General features: G+C 38.8%; 1 protein-coding gene across 1 annotated transcript; it reads right to left on the reverse strand.

The window, feature by feature from the left end:
• Positions 1–5,620: 5,620 nt before the first annotated feature.
• On the reverse strand, positions 5,621–19,066 carry six4a (SIX homeobox 4a). Its single transcript, XM_039741336.1, has 3 exons — positions 18,198–19,066; positions 12,950–13,623; positions 5,621–8,226 (listed from the first exon to the last, which is right to left on the reverse strand). The coding sequence occupies exons 1-3, from the start codon at positions 18,905–18,907 to the stop codon at positions 7,418–7,420; spliced, it is 2,193 nt and encodes a 730-aa protein (XP_039597270.1). The 5' UTR covers positions 18,908–19,066; the 3' UTR covers positions 5,621–7,417.
• Between the last annotated feature and the right edge of the window lie 6,562 nt (positions 19,067–25,628).

The raw sequence follows: 25,628 nt of genomic DNA on the forward strand, positions 1-25,628 counted from the left end.
AATTGATGGTAACTCCTTAATGTAATTAAGTAAAGAATTCCACAGATAAGGTGCAGCAGCTGCACAAAAACCATGTCTCCCTTAATTTTGCACTTAGTATGAGGGACAACAAGAGACAAGTGAGCAGTAGATCTAAGCTCTCTGGATGGCTAGTGTATAACATGCAATTCAGATACATAAGCAGGAGCATACCCACGTAGTGAATTAAAAACCAGTAGCAAAATTTTAAAATCAGTTCTAAAACTAGCTGACATCCAGTGTAAAAAGGCTAACATTGGAGATACAGAGGCAAACTTTCTTGCCCCAACCAAAAAACGAGGAGCAGCATTCTGAACCAACTGCAACCTGCATATTTTGGATTTACTGATCCCAGAAAATTTTGAGTTACAGTAATCATGCTGAGTAAAGATAAAGGCATGAGTAAGTTTCTCAAGATCACTAGGAGATAGAAAAAGGCTTAACCTTGGCTAAAAGATGAAGCTGGAAAAAGCAAATCTTGACCACATAATGAATCTGTTTCTCAAAAGAAAGGTTACTTTTAAAAATAACCCCAAGATTCTGAACTTAAGGTTTGCAAAAGCCCACGAAAGAGCCAAGAAGTTCAATAAAAGTGTGTCAAGAAATGTTACTGGGGCTACTTTATACAAATAGCATTATGCCTGCATAATGCCTCACTGTGACCGTGATTACCAAATAAGAAATTTATTTCTCTGTAGCTTTCTTTATTTTTAGTCATTCTGGTGATTATATGTATATTTATTTATTTACTGAGTATCAGACTTATCAGTGTTTAATTAGACTATGTACAGGTGCCTCCTTCTATACAAAGGACGCAAGACAGGAACCAACTTTGGAAGGAGCACCAGTCCACCCCAGATCAAGCTCATGAACACAAACCCTGGTTTTTCAGAATGGGCTAATTTTCAGCCTACAATTACTTGAAGCATACAAGATGTAGGATGGAACTAAAGTTCCTCCAAGGGAACACAGGCAGACTGGCAACTGAACCCAAACATTTAAAGATAAAGACTAAGTGTTTGCCTTGCTTTACTAATCTCATCTTCTCTGCTAGGCTGATGCCACCATTAAGGCGAATTAGGCATTCACCTAGGGCGCACATCATACGGGTGGGTAAAACCAGTCGGTTGGTGTACTACTAAATTTGGCTTATGTTCACAAAATAACCTAGCACTGCTTCTCTGTCATATATTCTACACACTTTGTAGAGTAACAGTGACATTGGTAATTTTTGAAACTGTGAACAGAGACAAGATAAGTAAAAAGAAATGATAATTTGTTTACAAAGCCACAATTACTGTATATCATGATTATGTGAAGTTGATATTAATGAAATAAGCTCCAGCAAAGAGTCTCTGGGACCACATCAGACATTCTAGATCTCATAGGTGTCGCAGGCGGCTGGGGGTGGAGCCCAGCTGGGACGCCCAGGAAGACAGGAGGAGGGCTTGTACCTCCTCCAGACCGCAAGGGGGCAACCACCCTGGTTGTATTGGGGGCCACGGGTAGAGGGCTTGGAAGCCCCAGGAAGTGCTGGGGGGAAGAGGAGAAGGGACACCCAAAGGGCTTCCGGGTGCGTAGCCGGCACTTCCGCCACTCTGGGGCGTGTCTGCGGAGGAATGCCGGGAAGCAGCTGGAGCCCATCCGGGTTCCTATATAAGGGGCCGCCTCCCTTCATTCAGGAGCGGAAATCAGGTGGAAGAAGGACGGAGCTGGAGAGAGGATTGGAGGCGGCCAGAAAGGCATCTAGACTGTGAGGCATGGACATTGGGGGATCGGTGCTGGAGGCACTGGGACGTGCACTGAACTAATTTGTAAATATAATTAGTGTAAATAAACGTGTGTTGGGTGCAACAAACGATGTCCGTCTGTCTGTGTCCGGGTCAAGGTTCACATAGGATACATCTCAACTACATAAGCTCAGACAAATTTCTGCATTGCAGTTCCTTCCATATCAGTCCTGCTTATTCCTTGGAACACTTATTTGATAATACACATGATCCTTAGGAGTTCACATATTCTGTTTATTTGAATTCAAACATTTTCCTTAGTTTAGTGTGAAAGAAAAAGCTACTTATTTTCCTCCTGGAAATGGCAAGTGGTATATAAGTTGACCTAATGGCAAGATGAGATGTGGACGGAACAAAGCAGGGCTGCTACCCTGGCATGAGCAAAGCTGCGTTCAAGGCAAGAAGTGATAAGAAATGTTTATCAGAAAGCATAGGCATAGGCAAAGAACAACGCTGCTGTGCTCTTCAAATGAAATTGCATGGGCTTGACTCCTCATGAAAGGCACTGTTCAAGAACAATTTCAAGAGCAATGACCTTGAAACTCCTGTGGGCTTTGCGGGAGTAAGAGCTTTTACGAGAATGCATTACTACTCGCCGTTACACACTCATCAGGGCTATTGTTCACAAGCATCTTTAGACTACCTGGAGAGAATATGGCATAAATTGGTTTTGGGTGTCAAATGAAGTAAGAGCAAGTCAAAAAATATATTAAAAAAACATGACAGAGAGACAAGGAACGATGGGAAAGAATAAGAATGTTCATTTTTAAATTTGGTCCTAAGGCTTTCATAAGCCTACTGGGTTTCATTTCAACCAATTTATTATTTAAAAGCTGAATGCTGCTATTAGCTAACAGGTCATTAGGTTAGACATGTTGTTGCTGATGTCAGCCTCCAGCTCCAGAAAAAAGTCTACATTGAGAATTTTGTTTCAATTAAGGTGCTTGTGCTTATCATAGAAAAGAGGTGACTGGCTACCCTTGTTGTTTTCACTTTCCCTTATTTTTAAAAATATTTTGAAAATCCTAAAGACGTGTAAGGTATTGATGTTAAAGTCTTAGCTGTGTTGGTGTGTGAATGATTGTGCCATACAATAGACAGGAAGCACCTCCAGTGCTGGTTCCAGCCTTGTGCTCAAACCTGCCAGAGGTAGACATGGCCTTCCAAACACCTTATAATTGTTCAAGCAGTTTAGTAACTAGAAAACTTGATTTTCATTTTAAATATTTTAATAAGGATGTGCTAGCTCTTTCCTTATGAAAAAAATCAGATTTAAAAGCTCCTGAATAATCATCATTGCCTGTGAATGTGTACTCATAATTGACCACTGACTTAAAAAAAGAGTGAAAAAAATTAAGATTACTTTGCAATTGAACAAAAAGCATGCTTCTTTTCTACTACTAGAACTTCTTTAAACTGTAACTATCAACATAAACATATCTTTAATGACAAGAAATTTTAATGACTTAGAAGCTGCATGGAAAAACAGCAGTCACAGATAAACCAGGAATCACTTGGTAAGGCAGTTGATGAAATGAGAGAGAAAGAGCAAGAAGCACTGAGGCCAGAGAGTTACAAGAGGAACAGGTGAAAAATGAAAGAAAGGATCAAAAGTCAAAAATGGAGGCTACACATGGATGGAAAAGTGTAATGTTTTAAAGAGTGAAAAAGGAAAAGCAAGCACTACTAGATGAAACAAATAATAGAAGACAAAAAACAAATACTGGGTGAGGGGAAGAAAAAAAACTGAGAAACATGGAGTGAATATAGAAAAATAGTGAAAGGAAGAACTGACTTTTCAAAACCTTGCATACTATCAGCAATCACACTAAATAAAGAAAATAAATGACAGCATCATTATAAACAATGCTTCTATTAATCAAGTAAATGCAATAAAAGCAGGTGGGTTGCTATGAAAGTGTCTACCATATAAACATATTTGTTCATTCATTTTCTGATTGGGTTTATTCCAGTCTGGAATGGGATGGACGGTTTAAGCTTATTCTGATGGTATTAATTGCAAGTGTAGGAACAAACCCTACATGAGATGTCAGTCCATTGCAGAATGTCTTCACTCATAGTGTAAAACCATACAAAATGAAGTGTTTCTCACACCTTTTTCCTAAATGCTCTACATTATCTTTAATGTTATATAAAAAAAAAGTGATAAAGGACTTGAGAGAAGGAGAAATAGGACAGCAGGGGAAAATGAGAGTAAAAACGAGAGAAGAAAAAATAGGGACAAAGAAAAATTAGTAGAAGACATCATTGTCATCACGGTCACATGTACAGGGTACGGTGAACATGTTACTTGCATGTGCTAATCAATGCCACATCTCACCAGTCTCTGGTGCTGTGATTATAACTACTCATGTCTTGAAAAACCTCTACCTTTTCTGAAATAACCACCTTACCTTGAAACTTCAAACGGGGATAGAAAGAGTTGTACCTATTAACATTCATTTGAGAATTTTCAATCACTGCACATGTCCCTCAGTGATACTCTTTAAATATTCAGTCTTTTTTTTTGCTCAGGGTAGAGTCATGAACTGTAAAATGCACTCTTTTGTAGTTTACCTACCTTTGTAGTTTCTCAGAGCATTTCATTCTGATCTTGTTGTAGATTTGTAAGCCAGGGAAGACTGTTGAATGTTTTGAATGTTCTCCAGTTCTAAAACAGAAAGATGTCCCTCAGATCCTTTGGACAGAATTTGTACATCTTCCCAGACTAATTAGCAGAAATAATTATATCTGATGTCACTTCAGATGTCTCTTATCATGTGGCATGGTGGGACAGTGTTAGTGCTGCTGCCAATGTTCACATCCCAGGTCTTCTTGCATGTTAAAATTCATCATAATAACTATTCATAGTGGCTCTAAAATCCGTACTGACCCCTACTCTCTCTTCTGTTTCTTTTTCCGGTTTCTTTGTGGTGGCGACCTGCGCCACCACCACCTACTCAAAGCATCATGATGCTCCAACATTGATGGACTGAAAGCCATAAGTCTACGTGACCATCATCATCAATTCCTTCCGTGAGAACCCTGCAGATTTTATTTTTTTTCTCCAGCTGTCTGGAGTTGTTTCTTTTTTTTTGTTTTTTCTGTCCACCCTGGCCCTCGGACCTTACTTATTCTATGTTAATTAATGTTGACTTATTTTATTTTCTTAATGTGTCTTTTATTTTTCTATTCTTCATTTTGTAAAGCACTTTGAGCTTCATTATTGTGTATGAAAATGTGCTATATAAATAAATGTTGTTGTTATTGTTGTTGTAGTGCTGCTTCCAAGGTTCACATCCCAGGTCTTCTTTGTGTCCACATGGGTTTCCTCCCAAAGACATGCAGGTGATGGATGGGGGGCAAAATTGCCCCCTGTTGAGTGTGTTTGCTGTGCAGTGGGCTAGCATCCTGTTCCGGAACTGCTTCTACCTTGGTGTGGTTTGGCCTGAATGCTCCAGATCATATTACGGTTTTATCAGGGTGGCAGAATTTTATAATGATCTAATAATAAGATCACCTGGCTCAACCGGTCTTCTAAACTGATGTGGAAGCAGTAAAATCAGACAATCTGTAGGCTGACTCCTTTTTGTTAACTTGATAATTAGACATTTAAACCCATTTTTAATGGTCAACTGAGGCCACATTTACCCAATTTTCGGCGAACTACATGATTGTTACCTTTTTCTCAATACATAAACCATACAAATAATAGAGGATATACTTACTTTATCTCTTCTCTTTTATGGCTTAACATCGAATGTTTTCGGTAAGATGTAGGGAAGAATGCAACCAATTCAGCAATCGTGTGATACGTATAAATATAAAGTTTTATTGAGTATAGTGTTTAGAAAAATAAGTTCACAACATTTCAGAATACAAACAAAAAAACCCTATTATTTCACTCATAAAATCTATTACAGTACATAACAAACAAATCTGTAGGAAACGGATCTTTGGTTTAACAGTTGAGCATGTGAAACTTTGCCTGACATACTCATTGTACCATCACCAAATAGTGCAGCATGATACTTGGGTTTCTACAAAAGTGGTCAAACGTATCACTTCATTTGTAAAGAGACATAAGGCACGTTAACTGGAGTACAGATGCATGAGTTATTAAATTCAGGTAACCATGCACATGATAAGAAAAAAAAAAAGAAACTACGCACTAAATGCAAAAAAAAAAAAAGAAAAGATATTGAGAATATTTAAAAAGGGGGGTCAGTGTTCAACTAAAAAGGGTGGGATGGGGGAGAGGATGTTGGGTGCAGATATCACTGAAGCTTTAGTGTTTACTTTCATCTTGTTTGCCCTGAAATCTTGCCGACAAGACTCTTTCCAAAGTGACATTTGCATGATGGGTAGCGCATACTGGTCAATTAACAAGCGAGGTGGGTATTGAAAAGTCAAACAAATAAGAACTCCAACTCCCCCTCCCCACTAGTTGCATATTATTGAGCTTTTTAAAGCGGTTTAAAGGCTAAGCATTAAAGAGGATGCACTATTACTGCCTCTGAAAGAGAGACCTTTAATGGCCAGTTCTGTCAATAATGTGATGTGTAAAAGGATATACGAAAATTGTCTTCACAGCCATTAGAAGGTCAGCGCTATTACATTCTGCTGCATTAAAGCAGCTCTCCGAGTGCAAAGTTTGGATGTAGAGAAAGGCACCTACACAGGTTACGCATACAAATAAATAAATAAAAAGGGAATCCACTATGTACCCATCCTAACAATGCAGAATAACAATCCTTCAGCCGGTTAGAATATTCAAATTTTTTTTTTCACATTTCCCAATGTAAAAATAAACCCAGACAAAAATGCAAAACAAGAGTGCATCAGCGAGTCTCAGCAGCTAAAAGGGCTGCATGTATGGTCTTATTATTTTTTTTTTTTCCCCAAGTTGTATTGCCATCCCACTGCACATGGATCACCAACTTTCTCTGCCCCTCTCCCCCATTTCCCATTCCTAATTCTTGCAGATGGAGAGTTTTACCTGTGGGCACCTTCCTATATTGCCTCCCTACTCCTCCAAGTAAAAGACTGCCACTATACTCCCAGGTTTGTGAACTTAAATAAATAAAATCATGAATAATAATAAATATAAAAACAGTTCAAAAGAAAAGCAGCCCATAAAAAAGGTAAAAAAAAAAAAATGTCCTCATGGTCGACAAAGCTAACTCAGGTCTAAAGGATCCCTGGTACCAGAGCCAAGGAGAAACTGGGAAGATGCTCTAGAAGGAGATGGTGCTGTAAGAAGCCTTTCAGTTTCCTTTATTCTCTCCCCACATTCTGCGAAACTGGCACACTGTTAATGTGGATTCACCCTCCCTCCTTTCTTCCTTGGCCTGCTGATACATCAGGTTTTTTTCTGTATGTTCTTTTTGTTTAAATATAATTAATAAACATCAGAGTCATCAATGTTTTTTTTAAGAATTGACAAAAAAAGAAATGCTCTTGGAAGCCATCCTTATTGCATTGGAAGACCCAAGGCTGTGGCTTGACCATTGCAGTCTGACTCAAAGTGTTTCCTCATGAATAATTTAGCATTTTCTAATGAAAGTTGATGTTCCACCCAATCCCCCCAGCCCTCCCCATAAGTGTTATTATATCTCACTAATGTCTTCTTCCATCTGCACATTCTGAAGTTTGGCCAGCTGCTTGTCCTCATTTTCCATTTGTCCACAGATGACCCTCACCATTTCACTAACTGCACATTTGGACTTGGACTCCAGAATTATCATGTCTTCACTGGATCTGCCCTCTGAGATGGACAAGAAGTTCCCCTTCAAAGCTGGCAGTAGCTGTTGGATGGTGCTCTGCTGGTGGCTGTAGTCATGAGGAAGGTGCTGGTTTGTTCTGTCATCATCAGTTCCTCTTCCACTTTCTCCAGCTAATCCCTGCTGGGTGGAGAACACGGTAAACGTCCCTTGGCCAGCTGTGGTTGTCAATGGAGTATCGTGCAGAGCTGCATAACCATTGCTGCTACCTGCTGCCTCGCTGGAGGGGCTGCTGTCTGCTGGAGACGTAGGCTGGCTACTTTGAGTAGAAGACATGCTGCCTGAGCTGCTTGAGTTCAAAGAGCCAGACGAACCAAGTCCAGGAGTGGAGATGACCGAGAAGCTAGGACTCAATGTGTCTATCGCCAACCCAGAAACATTCATAGAGGATGTGCTCACACTAATTTGGCCATTTTGGTCAACAGGCATTAGATGAGAGAAGGTGAAACCTCCCTCGGGTGGCTCCTGCTTAATGGATGCCACCATCTGTTGCATACTGGGTGGGGAGTACAGCACTGGGCTGGGCTGCAGAGGACTGAGGAGTAATTTTCTGTGCTGTAAATTTGGAGTGGATGACTGTCCGCTGGAGAAGGCCTCTGTCTGCTCAGGGTGTGTGGAGTTCATTAAAGGGTTACCTAAAAGACAAACAGTGACACGATTTACTGATCGGTTTCTTCCCTTCACATCCTACTATTGTGGAAGGAGATACACACTCAGACAAGTGAAAGCTTTAAATTAGAGATATTGTGGAAAAAAGGCAGAACTTAAAGAGGCATAAATTAATTAAATCACTCTGAACAAGTTAATTAACAAATTATATTAAACAAGTCAACAAGTTAAAGTATTTATACAATTACTGAGCCCCATTTATTACAGGTCCATGGGTAGTGACTGTCTATACCAGTAGCCCTGGGCATGAGGGAAGGGAGGAACTTATCTTGGCTGGGACACCTGATGATCAAACACTGCATGTCTGACACACAACCACTGTCACTCATAATAAGGCACCTACAAAGCACAACTTTGGAATGTGTAAGTAAACCGCAGTACGTAAAGAAACTCCCCTAAAGACACCAAGAGAATGTAAAAACTCCACATGGACACTGCAAAGCCACTGAAGCAAGATCTTCAGTTCTGTGAGGCAGCAGTCCTAACCACTTCACCACCATGCCTCTCTTGTCTCACAGTGACACTGGCCTTAGAAATAATAATAATAAAAAAAAAAATTCAGTCATCATTTATTTCAAGGTTAACTGCAGTGGATGTCACCAATTCTTCCATCCTTCCCCCATGCAGGCCCAAACGTCACTTGCTACTAGTCAGAACAACAACTAGCACCTTCTCCTCTGTTAGACTTTCTTTAGATGCTCAGCTTGAACGAGCTCACCTTGAAATGGTGCACTGCAGCAAGCTGCATAGGGTCTGCATCACAATGCACCGAACAGCCAAGCCTGGAGCAGAGAGACCATGCAGGAGCTGCTCAGTGATGGCGTGGTGCCAGGATCAGCCAACACATACACACATGCAATAAGGAGTCTGCATAGATATGCCATCTGTAATCTCACTTTTCTTCATAAGTCATTTTAAGTGGTCGGAGTAAACAGTTAGTATATTTTTCAAAGTATAAATTACCTGCATTGCTTTTCCTACAAGAAAAAGGTATGTCGGTTTTCTCATACCAATATCTTAACCTTTAATGTATACTCAAGAAGGCAGGGGTTCAAATGCCACCTGCGAGTATCTATTAAAAACACTGTTCTTTTATATTTTTGAACATATCTTATTTCACAATTGCAGACTTTCCTTAATGTAAAAGAACAAAGCTTTCATAAATACTAATAATACAGGTATAAAAAATAAAACAAAGCATTTCAAAAAAGTGCCACCAATCGACCACTGTACAAACTTAATAAAACATCTGCAGAATCAGTTCTTTTACACGATAACTGTAGATGAATACTTGTAAATTAACGGAAGGATACAAACATGACTTCTGTAATAATGAAGAGTATGCAAAGGTTCAAGTCTGTTATCTGTATCCATTTACATTTAACTTTTTCATTTTGAGAAACACAGAGCTGATCCTGGTAGTGACTGGGACAAGGTATAAACCAACCCTGGATGGGAGGCCAGTCCAGCACAAGGCACACATAAGCACTCATACTCTCACTGTCATTGTCACTTGTTCCAGGCCAATTTGGAAGCGCCAAATGTATTGCATGCAGCATGTAAAACATGTAGAACTCTGGGAAAAGTCCTATGGATAAGATGAACACATGAAGAGGCCCCACTGCCACTAACCAGACTGTGATTCAAGCCCACAGCAACGTAGGTATGAGACAGCAGAACCAAACACTTTGCCACCTTACCTTTCCAATCTATTATACGTATTATCAAATATATCATGTTATTAATACTGTAAAGATAAAACCTTTACAACATTATAAATGCACAAATCAAATGGTTTTCTTAAATGTTTCTCCACATTCCACAATCTGGTAGAACACCAATCTGTTGGATGGGCCACTCACCATACCCCTTGACACTAGGCCAATTTGGATTTCCTGAATGACTTCAATAATTGTGTCTCTCTTGGAAGGCCAATAGTTAAAAACAGACATGAAAACTAAGAGAAAATGCAAACTCCACACGGTATGGCTTGCAGCCCAGAAAACTGAGATGGCAATGAAACCTTTTGAAGCCTTGTGCCACCTCTGTCATTTCTACATAAACAATGTTAAAGCAAGCTTGCAGTTAAAAATGAAACAGACATTCAGGTAAAAATGAATAAACAGATTTTGTATTATCAAAAATGACTCCTGCAGAGGTACAGCCTAGTGCTTAAGGCACTGGATTGGATGCTGATTGAAGTCCCAGCTACTCAATGTTTTAACCTGCCAGAGAAATATAAAATCAAGTGCACTGTAGTGGGCAAGAGAAGAGCCTTCAGGTGCAGTGTACTGATGAAAGGACTTCTACAAAATAAAGGCTTTGTATGTATGTATGTATGTTACACATATACAGTAGGTAGCAAATATACATATTCTGTATATTAGATTACAAATTAGATTAATTAGATACTGTAGATTATAAAACCTACAGTATAATATTTTAGACAAAAATACATATAGTCCATACATACAAATGATAAAAGGTAAATGCCACTGCACAGTGTAAATGATTATAAACACAAATGCAAAACGTTTAAAAAGGAACGAGCGGATGTTTTACTAATTAACGTAAAAAATTATTTCATTTAAAATAGGTTTCTGAGGTTATCATTTGCAAGTCTTGAGGAGACAGACGGAGAGATACACAAAGAGATGGTACGAGCCAATAAAACAGATGATTTTGATGGTGTATAAGTGTTTTGTTTTTCTTTGTTTTTTTTTTTTAATAAACATGGCCGTCTTGTGTTCCCTCCCACTTAAACCTAAATTGCTCTTCAATTACAACTTGTGATTTAATGCAGAATTTGACTTGTACATAATGGAAGTGAAAGTAACAACAACCAAGGTTGAATTAGGGCAAAACTGGAAATGTCGGAGACTTTGTTGAAATAATGAAGAAACCTAGCTGTACTGTACTCTTATTTTTTTTCCTTATTTTTGGATATTGTGAATAATAACGCAACCCATAATAGTAAATGTGAGAATGCCACCGAGTACAATCAAAAGGCTGACATTCTACCAGAACTAAATTCAGATAGGAAGAAATGAACCCATACCTGCTTACAAAGAACAAGGCTAAACAGAACCCGGCTGTCACAATCACAAGGCCTAGTGGAATGTTACATGTTTGACAAACACCAATAAATAAATCAATAAATCCTCTCCCTTTGAAAGTATTGACTCTTAATACTAAAAATGAAAACTGACAAGGCAGCAGCATCCTGATTAAAGCTCCTCCAGTCCTCACATTGCAAAGAGTCAATGAAAGCAAGAATGCACAAATTGAAAGTCTGGCATCGACTCAGGAAGAATCCAGGAAGCTGGAGGTTTAGAAAGCATGCAGCATTACCAAGTCCGGTAAAACAAGACCAGAGCATCACATGACTGCCCGCCCAGGGTTTGCGAGAACAAACAAGATATACCGGGTCACCAAAGCAGTGAAAATGAGGGAGGACACTCTGTGCGTTATAGTGCACAGTGGAGGTATGGAGCAGACCCTTAGATAATTGTATCTCTGTATAATTTAGCTTACAATGTTATCTGTTCCAACAAACAGATCGAAGGATCTCATTAAAACATATTTTACATTGTTAAAATGTGATCACTGCAGGATCATACTGGACGTTAGTGGCAGGAATTGAACATTGTGGTTTTCAGTTCTTGAGCCTTAGCCACCAGGCTGTACTGCACTGCCAAGACAAAGATAAATATAGATTTACCTCTTGCAGCTCAAACTGCAAGGTTTGGTTAAAACTCTGGGAAGAATGACATTTGGCTATTCACATTCGTTGTTCTTTTTAAGAAATGAGGTTTGGACAAAACTGTGCGAGTACGGCTGGGTGCATGTGAGAGTGAGTCCTGTCATGAACTGCCTCCATGTTTAGAACTGCTTCTTGCCTACTGCTGCGATAGGCTCCTATCCCCATAATCTGGCTTGGGGAATGTAAATTCATACTGTGGAGTTTGTGTGCTCTCCTCTTGTCCACTTGGGTTATCCTGTATTCCATTTTCCAGCCACACCTCAGTGACATGCACAGGAAATCTAAATAGGTCTGATATTGTATACAAGTACAATTGTTGGGGTGAGTGTGTCTACCTAGTCATGGACTGGTGTGTCAATCAGAACACTAAATACAATTCCCTCTCGTCATGGTCTTGTCATTAAAAAGCAAGTTGAAAAATTGAATGTTTTTTTTCCCTTGTGTCAAATATTCTAATACAATGTGGTGCCTCTAAAAGAACTTCTTTTTCTTTAAAATTTGAGTAAACAGTACAGTATGTGTGTTTCTGTAAAAATCTGCTTCAGTGTTGAGGGGTGAGAAAGGGACTAATTATCTTCAGTACTTTGCCTCTTTCATTGGCAACTTGCTCCGATTCGGGCATAGCCCAACCATGCAGTATATTACAGAACTGAATACACACAAGAAGAAAAACACGCTAGTCATTTAGGCCTGGGCTGTTACATGGATATCTTTAAATCACCAGAAGAGGCATAATGGAGGACATGGCCATAACAGATATGTCAAAAGTTGGATGAACATATCCACTAATCTAGTCACAGTAACTGGGGGAGAATGGTAAGAGCATCCTGTATCTTCACCACCCTCACTCCCATTTCTCCCATCTCTATTCTGTTTCTGAGTCTTTGATTAGGAAAATTTTTTTTAGGGAAATTAAGCTACTATACCTTGTGGAGGTGCTGTTGTGACAGATGGCATAAGAAAAGAAGGAAGTCCATTAACTTGCTGCCCATTTGTGTCACAGGTAGGAAGCTGAACCACACTGTACTGATTGACTTGAAGAGGCCCATTACATGTTGTAAAAGTAAGCACTGACGCCCCATCCTGAGATGATACAGTTTGTGTGCTCCCGATTTTAATCTCACTGGAGCTAACACTCACTGGAAAGGGGGCACCTGGCAAACTGACGTTGTAGGACATGATCGAATTCGGCCCGTGAATTTTCATGTCTTTGTCTTGTAGCACCAGCTCACCATTCTCTGCCCTGCTGTTTACAATTGGGTTGCTGTTTCTAAGGGGGTTTAGTGCCACAGCTTGTGTCCCTCCCATGTTCAGTCCATTGAAGAGAACATTCCCGGGGGTCTGAATATAAGAGCTGCCATTAAGGAATACAGTGGGTGTACTGGCCGTCACCAGACCCCCATTGAACATTGCACCAGGGGAGGTGGATGGCAGTTTTGCATCCCCTAGTTGTTGGATGATCAGACCCTCCGAGTCACTTGATAGCTGGATGCTGCTGTGACTGGCTAGCCCATCAGAAGAGCTAGACAAGGGCCGAGGAGAAGGATCATCTTGCCCCTTACTGGACTCATCTTCAGTGCTATGGTTGCCATCAGATTCACTGAAATAAATAAAACAAAAACAGGTAAATAAATACATAGATAGGAATTTGAAAGAGAAGATGTCTAATTCTTTATATAGTGTCTTCCATAACAAATATTTTTTATAGCATTGTATTACATCATAAGACAATTTGCAAGAAGAAGCAGGAAAGACTAAACACTAAACAAGGAGGATACCCAAAGGACAGCAAACAACAGCAGCATTGTACTGGCGTGTACAACGTCAAGATACAAATGCAGAGTAAGCATTTCTATGGTCTCTGCAACTCATTACGGCACAAGCCTGCTCAAATCCACCGCAGCTTGTTCTTTAAGCTCCAGAACAAAGTCGACATAGCTTATTTAATACATGTTCCAGCTGGCAAACCAGCCTTTCCTGGCTAACCATTTTACCTATTTTTTTTTGTTTTGTTTTCCAAAGCCTCTGTCCAGGACCACAACACAGAGTCATCTTTACTAATATGACAATGTAACATTGTTTATATCAGGCATATATTTATTGAACTAGATCCAAAGCAGCCTACAAAGAAAGTGAAGTTGTTGAGGTACTTCTGCAATTGGAGCCTCTTGACGGTGAAGCGACTTGCTGAGTTTCACAATAAGATAGGGCTGAGGTTTAATAGTTACACCATATACAAAGTGAAAACATTGAAACTAACGCTTTACATCAATCAAATAATTGATATCTTCTTGGGGATATAAAACAAACATGGAGGAGAGACTTTTGCATATGTCTGCCAGATATAGCACCTGAAGTACTGCATTGTGTCGGCAGTATTGATACTGTACCTTAAAACCCACAAAATAAAGAAAATGTAAATAAATAGGTCAATTAGCAAAAAAAAAAAAAAAAATCATCCAATTCCTATATTTAACACTGTCCAGTTGATTATTTCTGGCATATAGTTAGGTATACAATGTAATACAGAACCGGATTTCTTCTCTCACATTTTAACTTACATTATTGTTAATACTCTGTAAAGCATATAGAGCATTTTTAGTTTATCTTCATTTAATTTAGTCACTCAGTCAGTGCAGATGTGTTATGTACATCTAGGTAAGTGCAATAGAGAGTGGTAAGACACCAATTAAACACCCCATCCTTGTCATACAGTGACCTAAAACTGGTAGGAAAAAAAAAGACACACAAACTACATGCTTTTTACTTTACAAAGCCACAAATTTTAAACCTGAACGCTTTCCAAAAAATGTATATAATAATCTATACTTTCATTAGTAGTGCCTTAGTGCAGCAATAACAAAAGTAAGTATATATTTAAAAAAAAAAATAAATAAAAAAAAAAAAAGGAGAATTGGCTATTCAAGATGCTTGGAATGTTAAAATTCATTTTGATTTTTAAAGGATAGGGGAAATCGGTTTAAAGAATTTCAGCACATGTCATTTTTATTTTGTAATTAAAAGAAATTTTAAACCGCATTTTGAGAAAAATAAATACAGTATATACACACGTATATATATATATATACTGTATATTATATTATATATGTGTGTGTGTATGTGTGTATATATATATATATATTATATACACATATATACATATATGTATATATAAATATATATATTTTTATTTAAGTGTAAATATCAGTGAAACAAGGTGGTATCCTATTTAAGTGACATATACAGATACCATGATGCCATGTCTGGGTGATAAAGCAATGCTAGGTCGTTTTGGATTTATTTAAAAAAAGTTTTCAGTAGCTCTTTTGTTTTGTTTAAAGAAATATTTTAATTAATCTCCAAATCCATTACCCATGAAAAATCTCAAACTATTCTTGAAATGCTTTAATGATAATGGGTTATTCCTGTATACAATTGAGCTTAATACCTCCAATTGATATGTAATACTTTTTTACCATCTCAAAAAATAAAAAGACACTTTAAAATATACACTGACATTAAATATATGGCTCTGCAGAATGTTCGAAACTGTGTCTGATTACTCATTTAATTTGACTCATTTCTGGTAAGTAAATGAGTGCTTAGAAAAAAGTGAAAAATCAGAAGACCAGAGGAGCACTCCAGGCAGTAAATTTAAGACCCCTGCTTGGTATGATGCGATAATAAGTTATGCCCGGTGGAGGTAACGGGGGGTGGGGATTTGAGTGCTTCGGAAATTATTATTATACCCTTTATTTTACTGTGTCAAAATGACACCTTGTGCAATTTATAACTTAAGGACTTGTAAGTTTTGTAGCATTTGTTTGTTTTTCTTTTGTTCGAATAGCTAAACTATTTGACAAAGAACAGTCAAATAATCGAAGTGTTTAAAATGTGAGTGTTCAATTTACTTCCATCTCTCTGATCATTTTATATAAACTTTACTTGGACCAAATGCCTCTGCACCGCTGATGTGACTACATTCCTTAGTAATTATTAATAACGTAAACGCATGCTCGCCTCACCTAGCGCCTAAATCCCAAAAATACATTCATATAACAAATGAAAAAAAAGTCCAACTCGTGAGGCTTCAGCGAAGAGGGGGGCTACCTTAACGGGATTTTAAAAGGGCAATAAATCTTTCTTTTTTTTTCCTGCGACCATTTGGCGTAATAAAGAATTCCGCAGCAAATGGCACATCTGCGCCAAGTCACAAATGGTCGCCGACAATAGCCTCTAAGCGCAGTGTATTTCACTCATTTTAAAACTGGACATGGAATCTGTGAATCGTGTTACAAAGTTCGGTGGTACAGTTCGTCATTACCCAGAAAAATGTGAAAGCGCAGACCCTTTACAATAATATGGGTGAAATAAAGTGTGCGCTTAGGATTTAAAGACTGCAAATTTAAAATACGTCTCAATGAACACATCATAAAAATTTAGCAAACAAATACAGTTAATTCTCAACTAAAGACAAACGTATGAACTGTACACTTATAAATGCCTATGAAAAGTGGAAAATCAGATGCATTGTACGCATTATTGTAATAAATTAGGATTTTTAACTAAAGTGTTCTCAAAACATCCTTAACCAAATTTCAGTCCGAGACTATTCCTTTTTAACTTTACTAAAAGCAAAATGGTACAAATTGTAATATTACCTAATTTTTTTTTTTTTTAATTACCTGAAATTATAATTATTGCGCATGTAACTATAAGAATGTCTTTTGAAGAGGTCTTTTGTACAGTGTAAAAGAATTGGACAAGGACACTGCCATTTGCTGCAGGGAGTGGAGCAGATGCGTTTCTAGTACTACTGGAGAATAAAAACCAAAATATACAAAGAGATCTATTGAGGGGCTGGTAATGTAGTTCAACAAACGGATGCCCACCCCCAATTACACTTTTAAGTATGCCAGCAAAAGTTCTCTGTCCCGTAACACCCCATGCCCTCTGCCCCTCACCACACAATTATGGACTGCCAAATTTTACCGCTAATAACAAAATAAGTGACGGCAGTATATTGTGCTTAAAAAACACAAGCATACGCACACGGGAGATTCACTTTAGGCTTCATTAAAGGGGAATTTTTGACTTTCCCATTTGTGAAGAGTTACGGGTGGCTACAAAAGCGTCCTCTTTACCCAAGAGGCCGGAGGCGATTTATGACATCAGCTTCGAAAAGAAAATGGATTCGGTCCCGCAGCAGAGGTCACCTCCACCAGGTGCTTGGTGACTGTGTGTGTGTGTTTTTTTTTTTTTTTTTGGAAGAGCAAATGAACCCAGGAATCGCACAATGGCGGGCGTTCTTTTAAGTAACCCACGCCCCAGGACAGGAGCATTACGGACAACTTTCCATGGGAAGAGAGAATATTCTGCGTCTCTTGTAACTGAAGTAAACAAAACTTTGTGGCTACGATGATTGTGGCCAAGTACTTTTAGAATTAAGCTCCGTCTAGAGAATGGGAGAGGTATCTAAGCAATGAATCGTACGCTGCTTTATTTTCTGAAAGAAACTCCGTTTTGCGCTTGTGGAATTTCATTTTTATTGCCAAGAGGCAATCTTTAAATTGTAGTCGACATAGTAAACGTAATCCTGTTGCCTGCTATTATCCCACTCACCAAAGTATTTTCGATGTTGCCATTTATCTCGGCGGGCACGAAGTAAGACGCTACTACCGAATTCATTAATAACCAAATCGGTTCTTTTTATTTATGGAATTATAATTCCCATCAGCCGATTGGTTTCTTAAAATTTCAAAATGGACTTAAATCGGACGATAATTGTTAAAATAATAATAATAATAGTTATTAAACTTAAAACTGATCCTACGTAGCTCTGATAGCATAAAGCGGTTCAGTAAAGCATGTTGCCTTCCTCTATCCAGATTTATACTGAAATCCGATCTGAATGGGAACAGAATCAGGTTTCAAAACACAGCAGTGTCGTGGCTGCCATGCTTCTCCAGGGGAACATATTCGTAATCAATGATTAACTCTGTCAAATAAAGTACTACTGTTAACAAAAAGACAAAAGTTTTGACCGTCACTATGTTACGCCGAAACCGTAAATACTTACAGGGCACTGGATCTTTTTGATCCCTAACATGCATGGTATACTTATCCAGCTGTCTTTAATTTTAGTGGCTGCATGTGCTTCAACCCCCAGCTTACCTTTTGGACTGCGCTTCGGATGGGTTCCGGTCCCTCTGTCGCCTGTTCTTGAACCAGTTACTGACCTGGGTAAGGGACAGCCCCGTGATTTTGGCTAGGTTTCTTTTCTCGGCTGGGGACGGGTAACGGTTCTGTTTATACAGTTCCTTTAAAGCGTTTCTGGACCTCTCTTTAAAACAGTAGACAGTTTCCTCCCCGTCCCAGATCGTCCGGGGCAGCGGGTATTTTCTCCTCAGTCTGTACTTGTCCACGGCTCCAAGTGGTCTACCACGCGCTTTCTCCGCCTCTGTGTAACGAGCCTTGTACCACAGATCCTGAAGACACGAGTGGTTGCACGGGCTAAAGTTGTGGGTCTCCAAAATGCTGTAAAGCTCCGGGTACCGTCCCTGGTGAAAGGCAACTAAGGCTTGTGCCTTCAGGATGCTTTCATTGCCACGTAGAAGGTCGCTCTGGGGCAATGACCACAGAAACCTGGCCAAGCGGTCCAGGTTACCCCCCTGCTGCAGAGCTTCACACACACACGCCACTTGCTCTGGGGAAAAAGCCAAGGCGGAGGAAGCAGAGAGCAGGAGTTCAGTGTGCACCTGGTCGGCATGCTCCATAGGCAGCAGCGCAGGATTCAGCGCTAGCAGCTCCGGCTCCTCTCCCGAGGACACATTCTCTTTCTTGATCTCGCCTGCACTTCTGACTTCGTTTGAGGAAGAAGACATTTTTTCAATGCTTCCTGCTAGTCACTCCTCCTGGTTTCGACAGGCTTTAGCCGATCAGGTTTCCGTTCGCCATGCGAAAAAAAACACGCACATTCACCACTATCAGATGTCTTGTTGTTGCTGTAAAAGGATAGCGCTCTCCGCTGCTCCTCTGACTCAACGTGACTTCTACTTAGCAAACTGTAGCGGTGGGTGGTGGGCGGGCCCTGTTTCGGCTCACGGATTCCTGATTAGTTCAGACAGGCAAGAGGGGCGGGGTGAAGGGATTGGAACGCGGGCAGATTCGCAGCAATCTGTCAATCACTCGTCGTTGAACAATGCCCCTACCTGCGCAAGGTGATAGCAGCTCGAAACTACCTGCGTGTCTTTACGTTGCTACTACAAGGAAGCATCTGTGCAGGCATTGTCGTTTGATCAACGAACCGCGAAGCGACAGTAAGCAAATCCAAAAAAAAAAAAGAAAAAATCTGCCTTACATACACACCAGGTGTATTCTGACTTTGTTATCCTCGTCACATAATTTACATCAGTATTAAAGCTTTCTTTTCGTGTACATATATACATTTTCCAGGCTTGTAGCGATATTTGATTTATTCAGAATAACCTATGGCATTGTGTCAGTGTTCAGTTCGGAAAGTGTGACATAAAAATACAAATTGTTATTAGTTATAAATCCATACTCTAGAATTACAGCAAAGAGCATGACGTCGGATTACCACAGGGTAAATTCACACGTACATACCCGATGCCATTTCATTGTCTCCGGACTTCACTGTAAACAACATATCGTGGACTGACTTATTTTGTGTTCATAGTACGTTTAATAATAATAAATATTTATTTTGTAAATCACCAGCAATAAAGTGACCCATTTCAAAGGTGTTATATAAAACGAGGATCTCCATTCAATCATCCATCCATTTTTTGGTCCCTCCTTCTACAGCACACTGTTGCGGAGCAGATGCCTAACCCGAGTTAAGCAGGATGCATTGTCCATGTTTGGATTGGACACCAGACCAGCATTGGTCACACAAATATCTATACTTGGGCAGTTGACTGTTGCCAGTCAGCCTAGAAACATGGTTTTGCACTTCACTTTTAAACATTTCTCATTTTTGTCTAATGTTTTCTGTGACAGTATTGTTTAATCACTGTGATACACTATTTTGTGATGTGCCTTGTACAGTGCTAATATGAAAATGCAGACGTCTTTACTATTATAATAGAACATAGACATTACACACTCAACATATTGTCTGCACTTAAAGTACACTTGAGATTATACAATATACACTGAAGGTTTTATGAGCTGAACAGTGACAGAGTGGTTACAGCCGCTGATTCACACCTTCAGATTCTGATCCTGCAACACTCACTTTCTATGTTAAATTTACATATTTCCCCCATGCACTGCTGCTGCTAGGTTATTTGTGCCCTAGGTCAAGCTTATTAATGTGCTGTTTTGGTAGCTGACCCCTGTGGCTGGGTTGCTCCTGCTTATGATATGCACCCTAGATGAATGCCTAATTCACCTTAATGGTGGCACCTGCCCGAAAGTATGTTTAAGGTTTTCCCAGGCAATCAAGTTTTCTTCTTACATCCCAGAGAAGGGCAAGTTTGGTTCATTGGCAACTCTAAATTGGCCTTGTACATGTGAGTGTAGGTGACTGAGGAGGCCTGCAGACTGACTTGGACATCCTCTGGCTCAGAAATAGAGTAATGTTGTAAATGTCATTTAATCATGATATGTATTTGTTTGTGTCACCCTTTAATGAAGTACCATAGCATATTAAAATTATTTGAAAATATTCCTTAATGTAAAAGAAGCACATTTGCTTTGATTAAATATTTTTCAAAATCACCAAAGGTGTGTATATTTCAATTAAATACAGTGTCTTTCACTTTGCTTTTTGACCATGTTTAAAAAGGTGCTATATAAAATAAAAATTATTCCGTAATATTCCCTAATGTAAATCAATCAATTTGATTTAATTAAATATATTGAAAAACACCAAAGATGTGTTTATTAAAATGAAGTACTGTGTCTCTAATTCTGCTTCTATACGATTTGTGTATATGAAAAAGTATCTTTACAAAAAGTACAATAAAAGAGTTTCATTAGAAAGCAGGCAGCCATTATTAAATTCACATGATATACTTCAAGGCCATGGTGCTGAAGTCTATCCCAGCAACATCGAGTTCAAGGTAGGAACCACACACTTTTAAAAATCCTGGTTCTTCAATGGCAGTTTATAGTTCTTTACTGAGTTGTGTGGTTCCTCATTGAACTACTGCTTGACTAAGCACCATTTTATTCTGGGAAGGGTTCTGTGCATATGAAGATGTTTTTTTTGTCCTCTGTCCTAATATGTAGAAAGAAGTTAAGACCTTTAATACAAGGAACGCTACCTAGCAGGACACAAACAGATTAAGAAAACCTGGGCTTAGTTTGTGTCCTTTTTAAATTATGAGCCATTGGTATTTCACAAATCTATCACTGCCTAACTATGATTATATACTGTGTGAAGCCTGTTACAGATCCAAATAAATAGATGATTCTTTCTTGAACCTTCATGTGGATGAAATGGTTCCCCTGTGTCATCACTCTGAAGAACCACTCTGGCACCTTTATTTTTAAGAGTATATTTTCCGAAAAAGTTTCCTCCAGGTGCTCCGGTTTTCTCCCACAGTCCAAAGACATGCAGGTTAGGTGGATTGGCGATTCTAAATTGGCCCTAGTGTGTGCTTGGTGTGTGTGTGTGTCCTGCGGTGGGTTAGCACCCTGCCCAGGATTGGTTCCTGCCTTGTGCCCTGTGTTGGCTGGGATTGGCTCCAGTGGACCCCTGTGACCCTGTGTTCGGATTCAGCGAGTTGGAAGATGGATGGATGGATGGATACTCCTAAAAATCCTGGTTCTTTAATGGCACTTTATGGTTCTTTACTGAGTTGTGTATTTCCTAGTAGAACTATTACTTGGCCAAGTACCATTTCATTCTGGGAAGTGTTCTTTGAATATGAAGATGGTTCTTTGTGCTTTGATTTACTCTGCAAGATGTAGAAAAAAAGGAAATTTGTAATGTACTGTAGGCTACCTAACAGGATACTAACAAACTGAGAAAACCTGGACTTACAGTTTGTTATTCTATGCAGCGAGAGTCTTTTCAAAATCAGGACCCATTGGTGTTTCACAAGTCTGCTACCATCTATTCATAGCTATGGAGCCTGCAGATCTACAGATCCTCGCTGTCTATGGTAGGTTTACATGTTTCATCCATGTTCTTTTAAGGTTTCCGTGAGCAGTTGAGCTGTCCTTTCCTTCCCTAAATAAATAAATAGTACTTTCTGGAACCTTCACGTGGACTGGTCTTTTGGAAATGTATATCCCTTATGACCTCGCTCTGGAGAGCTATTCTAGCATGTTCGTTTTTAAGAATGTAGTCTTGGAGAAGACAGCGGTCAAAACACAGTGCACACTCCTGCTCACACCACAACTCCTACAAGCCACTAATTAAAATAACACACAAGTCTTTCGGATTTGGGCAGAAATTCAGCGTGCCCAGAGCAAAATTCATGCAGATGTAGCAAAACATATAAACTCCACAAAGACGCTACACAGGTCAGGACTCAAATGCTGGATATTGTAGTTTTAAGTTAACAGTACTAATCACTACATGCTACTTAGTTTGAAAGCAATTATAAAATATTGTTTACAAGAAACACATTAATAAAATGCCTGAAAGGCAGCAACATTCTTCTTCATGTGCCTGCTTATCCAGTTCATAACTGCTGGAACTTGTGAACCTAAAGCAGCAGTTGGATTAAGGATATCAGCACATTGATGTTCACACAAAACAAATAAATAGCATGTTTGCTGATTACTGAGATATGGAGAAAACCAGCTTAGGCATATGACAATGGGAGCAATGTAGGAGTGAAATGTATTAAACAATGTATTTCCTATGAGATAACCATAAATTAAACTATAAATCATAAATGTTCCCAGTTTAGTCAACACTATTGATTCAGTGTCTAACTCTAGGCAAATCCTGATTGTCCTTCACTTGCAGAAAGAATGTGTATGTGCAATACTCTTTGGCATCCATGTCCATCCATTTTTTTAAATTTTTTTTTTAATTACAGCTTTGGATTAAGATTGAGTCTTCTGGCTGCAAAATAGCAACCAACATTGGAAGAGACCTGAATCCATTCCAGGACAAACTCCCATATACATATATCAGTAATAACAGGAACATTTAAAATTTATCTATTAAACTTAATATTAACTGTATGTTTTTCAGGATGTGGGAATAAACAAAAAATCCTGGGAAATGTCTTGCAGACACATGGTGAAACCCCAAATATTCAGTGACTGGAGCATGAATCGAACACATGTTCTCAGAATTATCAGGCACAAGGGTTTTTCTTTTTTTTACAAAAAGTGCTAAGTGATGTTTCATTGAAGGAACAATTAATTAATACAAGCTAGAAGCTATACATTCAAAAATATCAAAGCAGTAATGTACTGTTGCTGCTCCTGTATTTACCCAGCTTCTATCCTATTATGTCCCTTAAACATAACACAAAATAATAAAATAAAAGGTGAAAAAATGTTTTGTTTACTCAGTGTATTGAACTCCCAAAAAACCATATACTGTTCATCAAAGAATAGGATGTCCTCTGTTCAGTATTGCCCTTCATGTATTTTTCTTATTCAAAGGATCAACATTCTAGCTTTCCAAAGCAGGCCTAAAACATGATTTGCATTGGATGAATGCTGACCTCACCCCCCACCCTGTCTTCTTCCTCCTCCTCCCCTGACTGCATGCTTACAACTATTTTTTTGCCACAAAATACCTTAATCTTCTATTTTGCCTGAACTAGCAATAAAAGGCCATTGTCAGTAGTGTTCATTCAGTGAAACACTAGTGATTAAGGTATACACTACCCTATTCTCTCTAGATATAAGAACACATTTGTCATTGTAGTTCTTCCCACAAAGATACATTCATACACATCTGGAAGAAGCCCTTATAAAAAGTAGTTTCTAGTACTTGTATTGATGTTAATTCAGGGTAAGATTCCATATTCAGTTTATTTTTCATAAGTCTCAATATAATTATTGAAACATAAAAATATTAATTCAAAAAGAGTTCATCCACATTGACAGATACAAAATAGATGTCTATAAAACAGGTAGTTTTTATGGCTGTTTACTTTATATATACTATTTTGGTGAACTATGTTTCATATACCATCGAAATTCATCTTATTAGATTATAACATCTTAGAAATCTATGTTTAAGAGAGGAATCATGTATTATAATGAGATTTACATATAGTGTGTGTATAGTTAAATTTACTTACCAAGCAATAGAAAAGAAGTAAGCATCCAGGTGTTTAATCTCTTATTATTGGTTCTTCTATTATGCACTTTTTTTTAGCATGTGCATTTACATATGAAAGGTGCTGCTGCCTGCCAATTTGGTGCCCGAGTTTCAGATCTCAGTCTAGGCACCATCTATGAGGAATTTCTAAGCTTTCCCGTTTCAGTTTAATTCGTGAATCGAATCATTGTCATGGTTCAGTTGTTTGCCGAGTGGCAAAATAAGATCCAATATGTTTCAGTATTAATTATTACTGTCTGAGGTTTATCTGTTATAAACTATGTGAAGACGTTTTGGAGCTTGGGCTGCAAGGACACTGACTGAGTAGGCAGCGGTCCTTTCTCACGGCTCAGAGGGGACAGTGTAAGGACAGTGTAAGGACAGTGCAAGGGACAGTAACCGAGAAAAAGCAACCCTCAAACTCAACAGTTTGGAATTCGAATCCAGAGTTCGGCAGTTTCGTGACAGGAGAGCTAACAGAGTGCTACTGTGACGCCCTGAGACCACAGTTAAACAACTACTGTAAAGTACGGACAGAGCATCCATCCATCCATCCATGAATTCCCTAATACAAATTCGATGGGTACGACAGAAAACAAAACGTACTTCATTTGCAAAGCACATTTCATGTGCTTTTTATTTCACATAGTATGTCATTGACATTTTCTTACCAACACCGTATCGATTTGGTGAATTCTTTTTTGCAGCGGCTTCGTTCAGTTTAGTAACCTATTGCGGAGATTAAAAGACTGGTAACAGCATCGGGTGCAAATCTGGAATCTGTCATGTCTCTGAAATGTAAGAGAACAACTGTAACACTTAAGACGAGATATTAAAACCAAAGCATCACTGCTCCGCCACGTAAACATACGTATTTTGTAAAACAACTGAAAAGAAGGTTGTATTCCTAATCTACTTTTGAATTTATTCAAAAATAGAACTAGGGTGTTGTGCCGTGTTAGCCATTATGAATGTAGAGAAAAGCCAAGCAATTCAGCGTAGAAGTAACATTTACTTCTTGCCATTTGTAGATGTACGCTGACGCACCCTGGCTAGCAATTCTTTGGCTGAATACGTGAATGCGTCTCATCCAAAGCAGGCTTTTATCTTGTAATGAATCCACCCATGATAGACTGAGAGTCCCTTTGGAATAACCAATAAATGGACAGATTACAAAAATTAACAAAATAAATGATAAAAAGTGGGCACAGTGGTTTATACAATTGCCAGAATTAGTACGATGCATTTTTACAGATCTTTACCCCTTCAAAAAAAAAAAAAACCCTGAACGATACTGCTACTGAACCTTATTTCCGAGACTATATCGGACACTTTAG

This window comes from Polypterus senegalus, chromosome 18, assembly GCF_016835505.1.
Source record: "Polypterus senegalus isolate Bchr_013 chromosome 18, ASM1683550v1, whole genome shotgun sequence".
Classification (NCBI taxonomy): Eukaryota; Metazoa; Chordata; class Cladistia; order Polypteriformes; family Polypteridae; genus Polypterus; species Polypterus senegalus.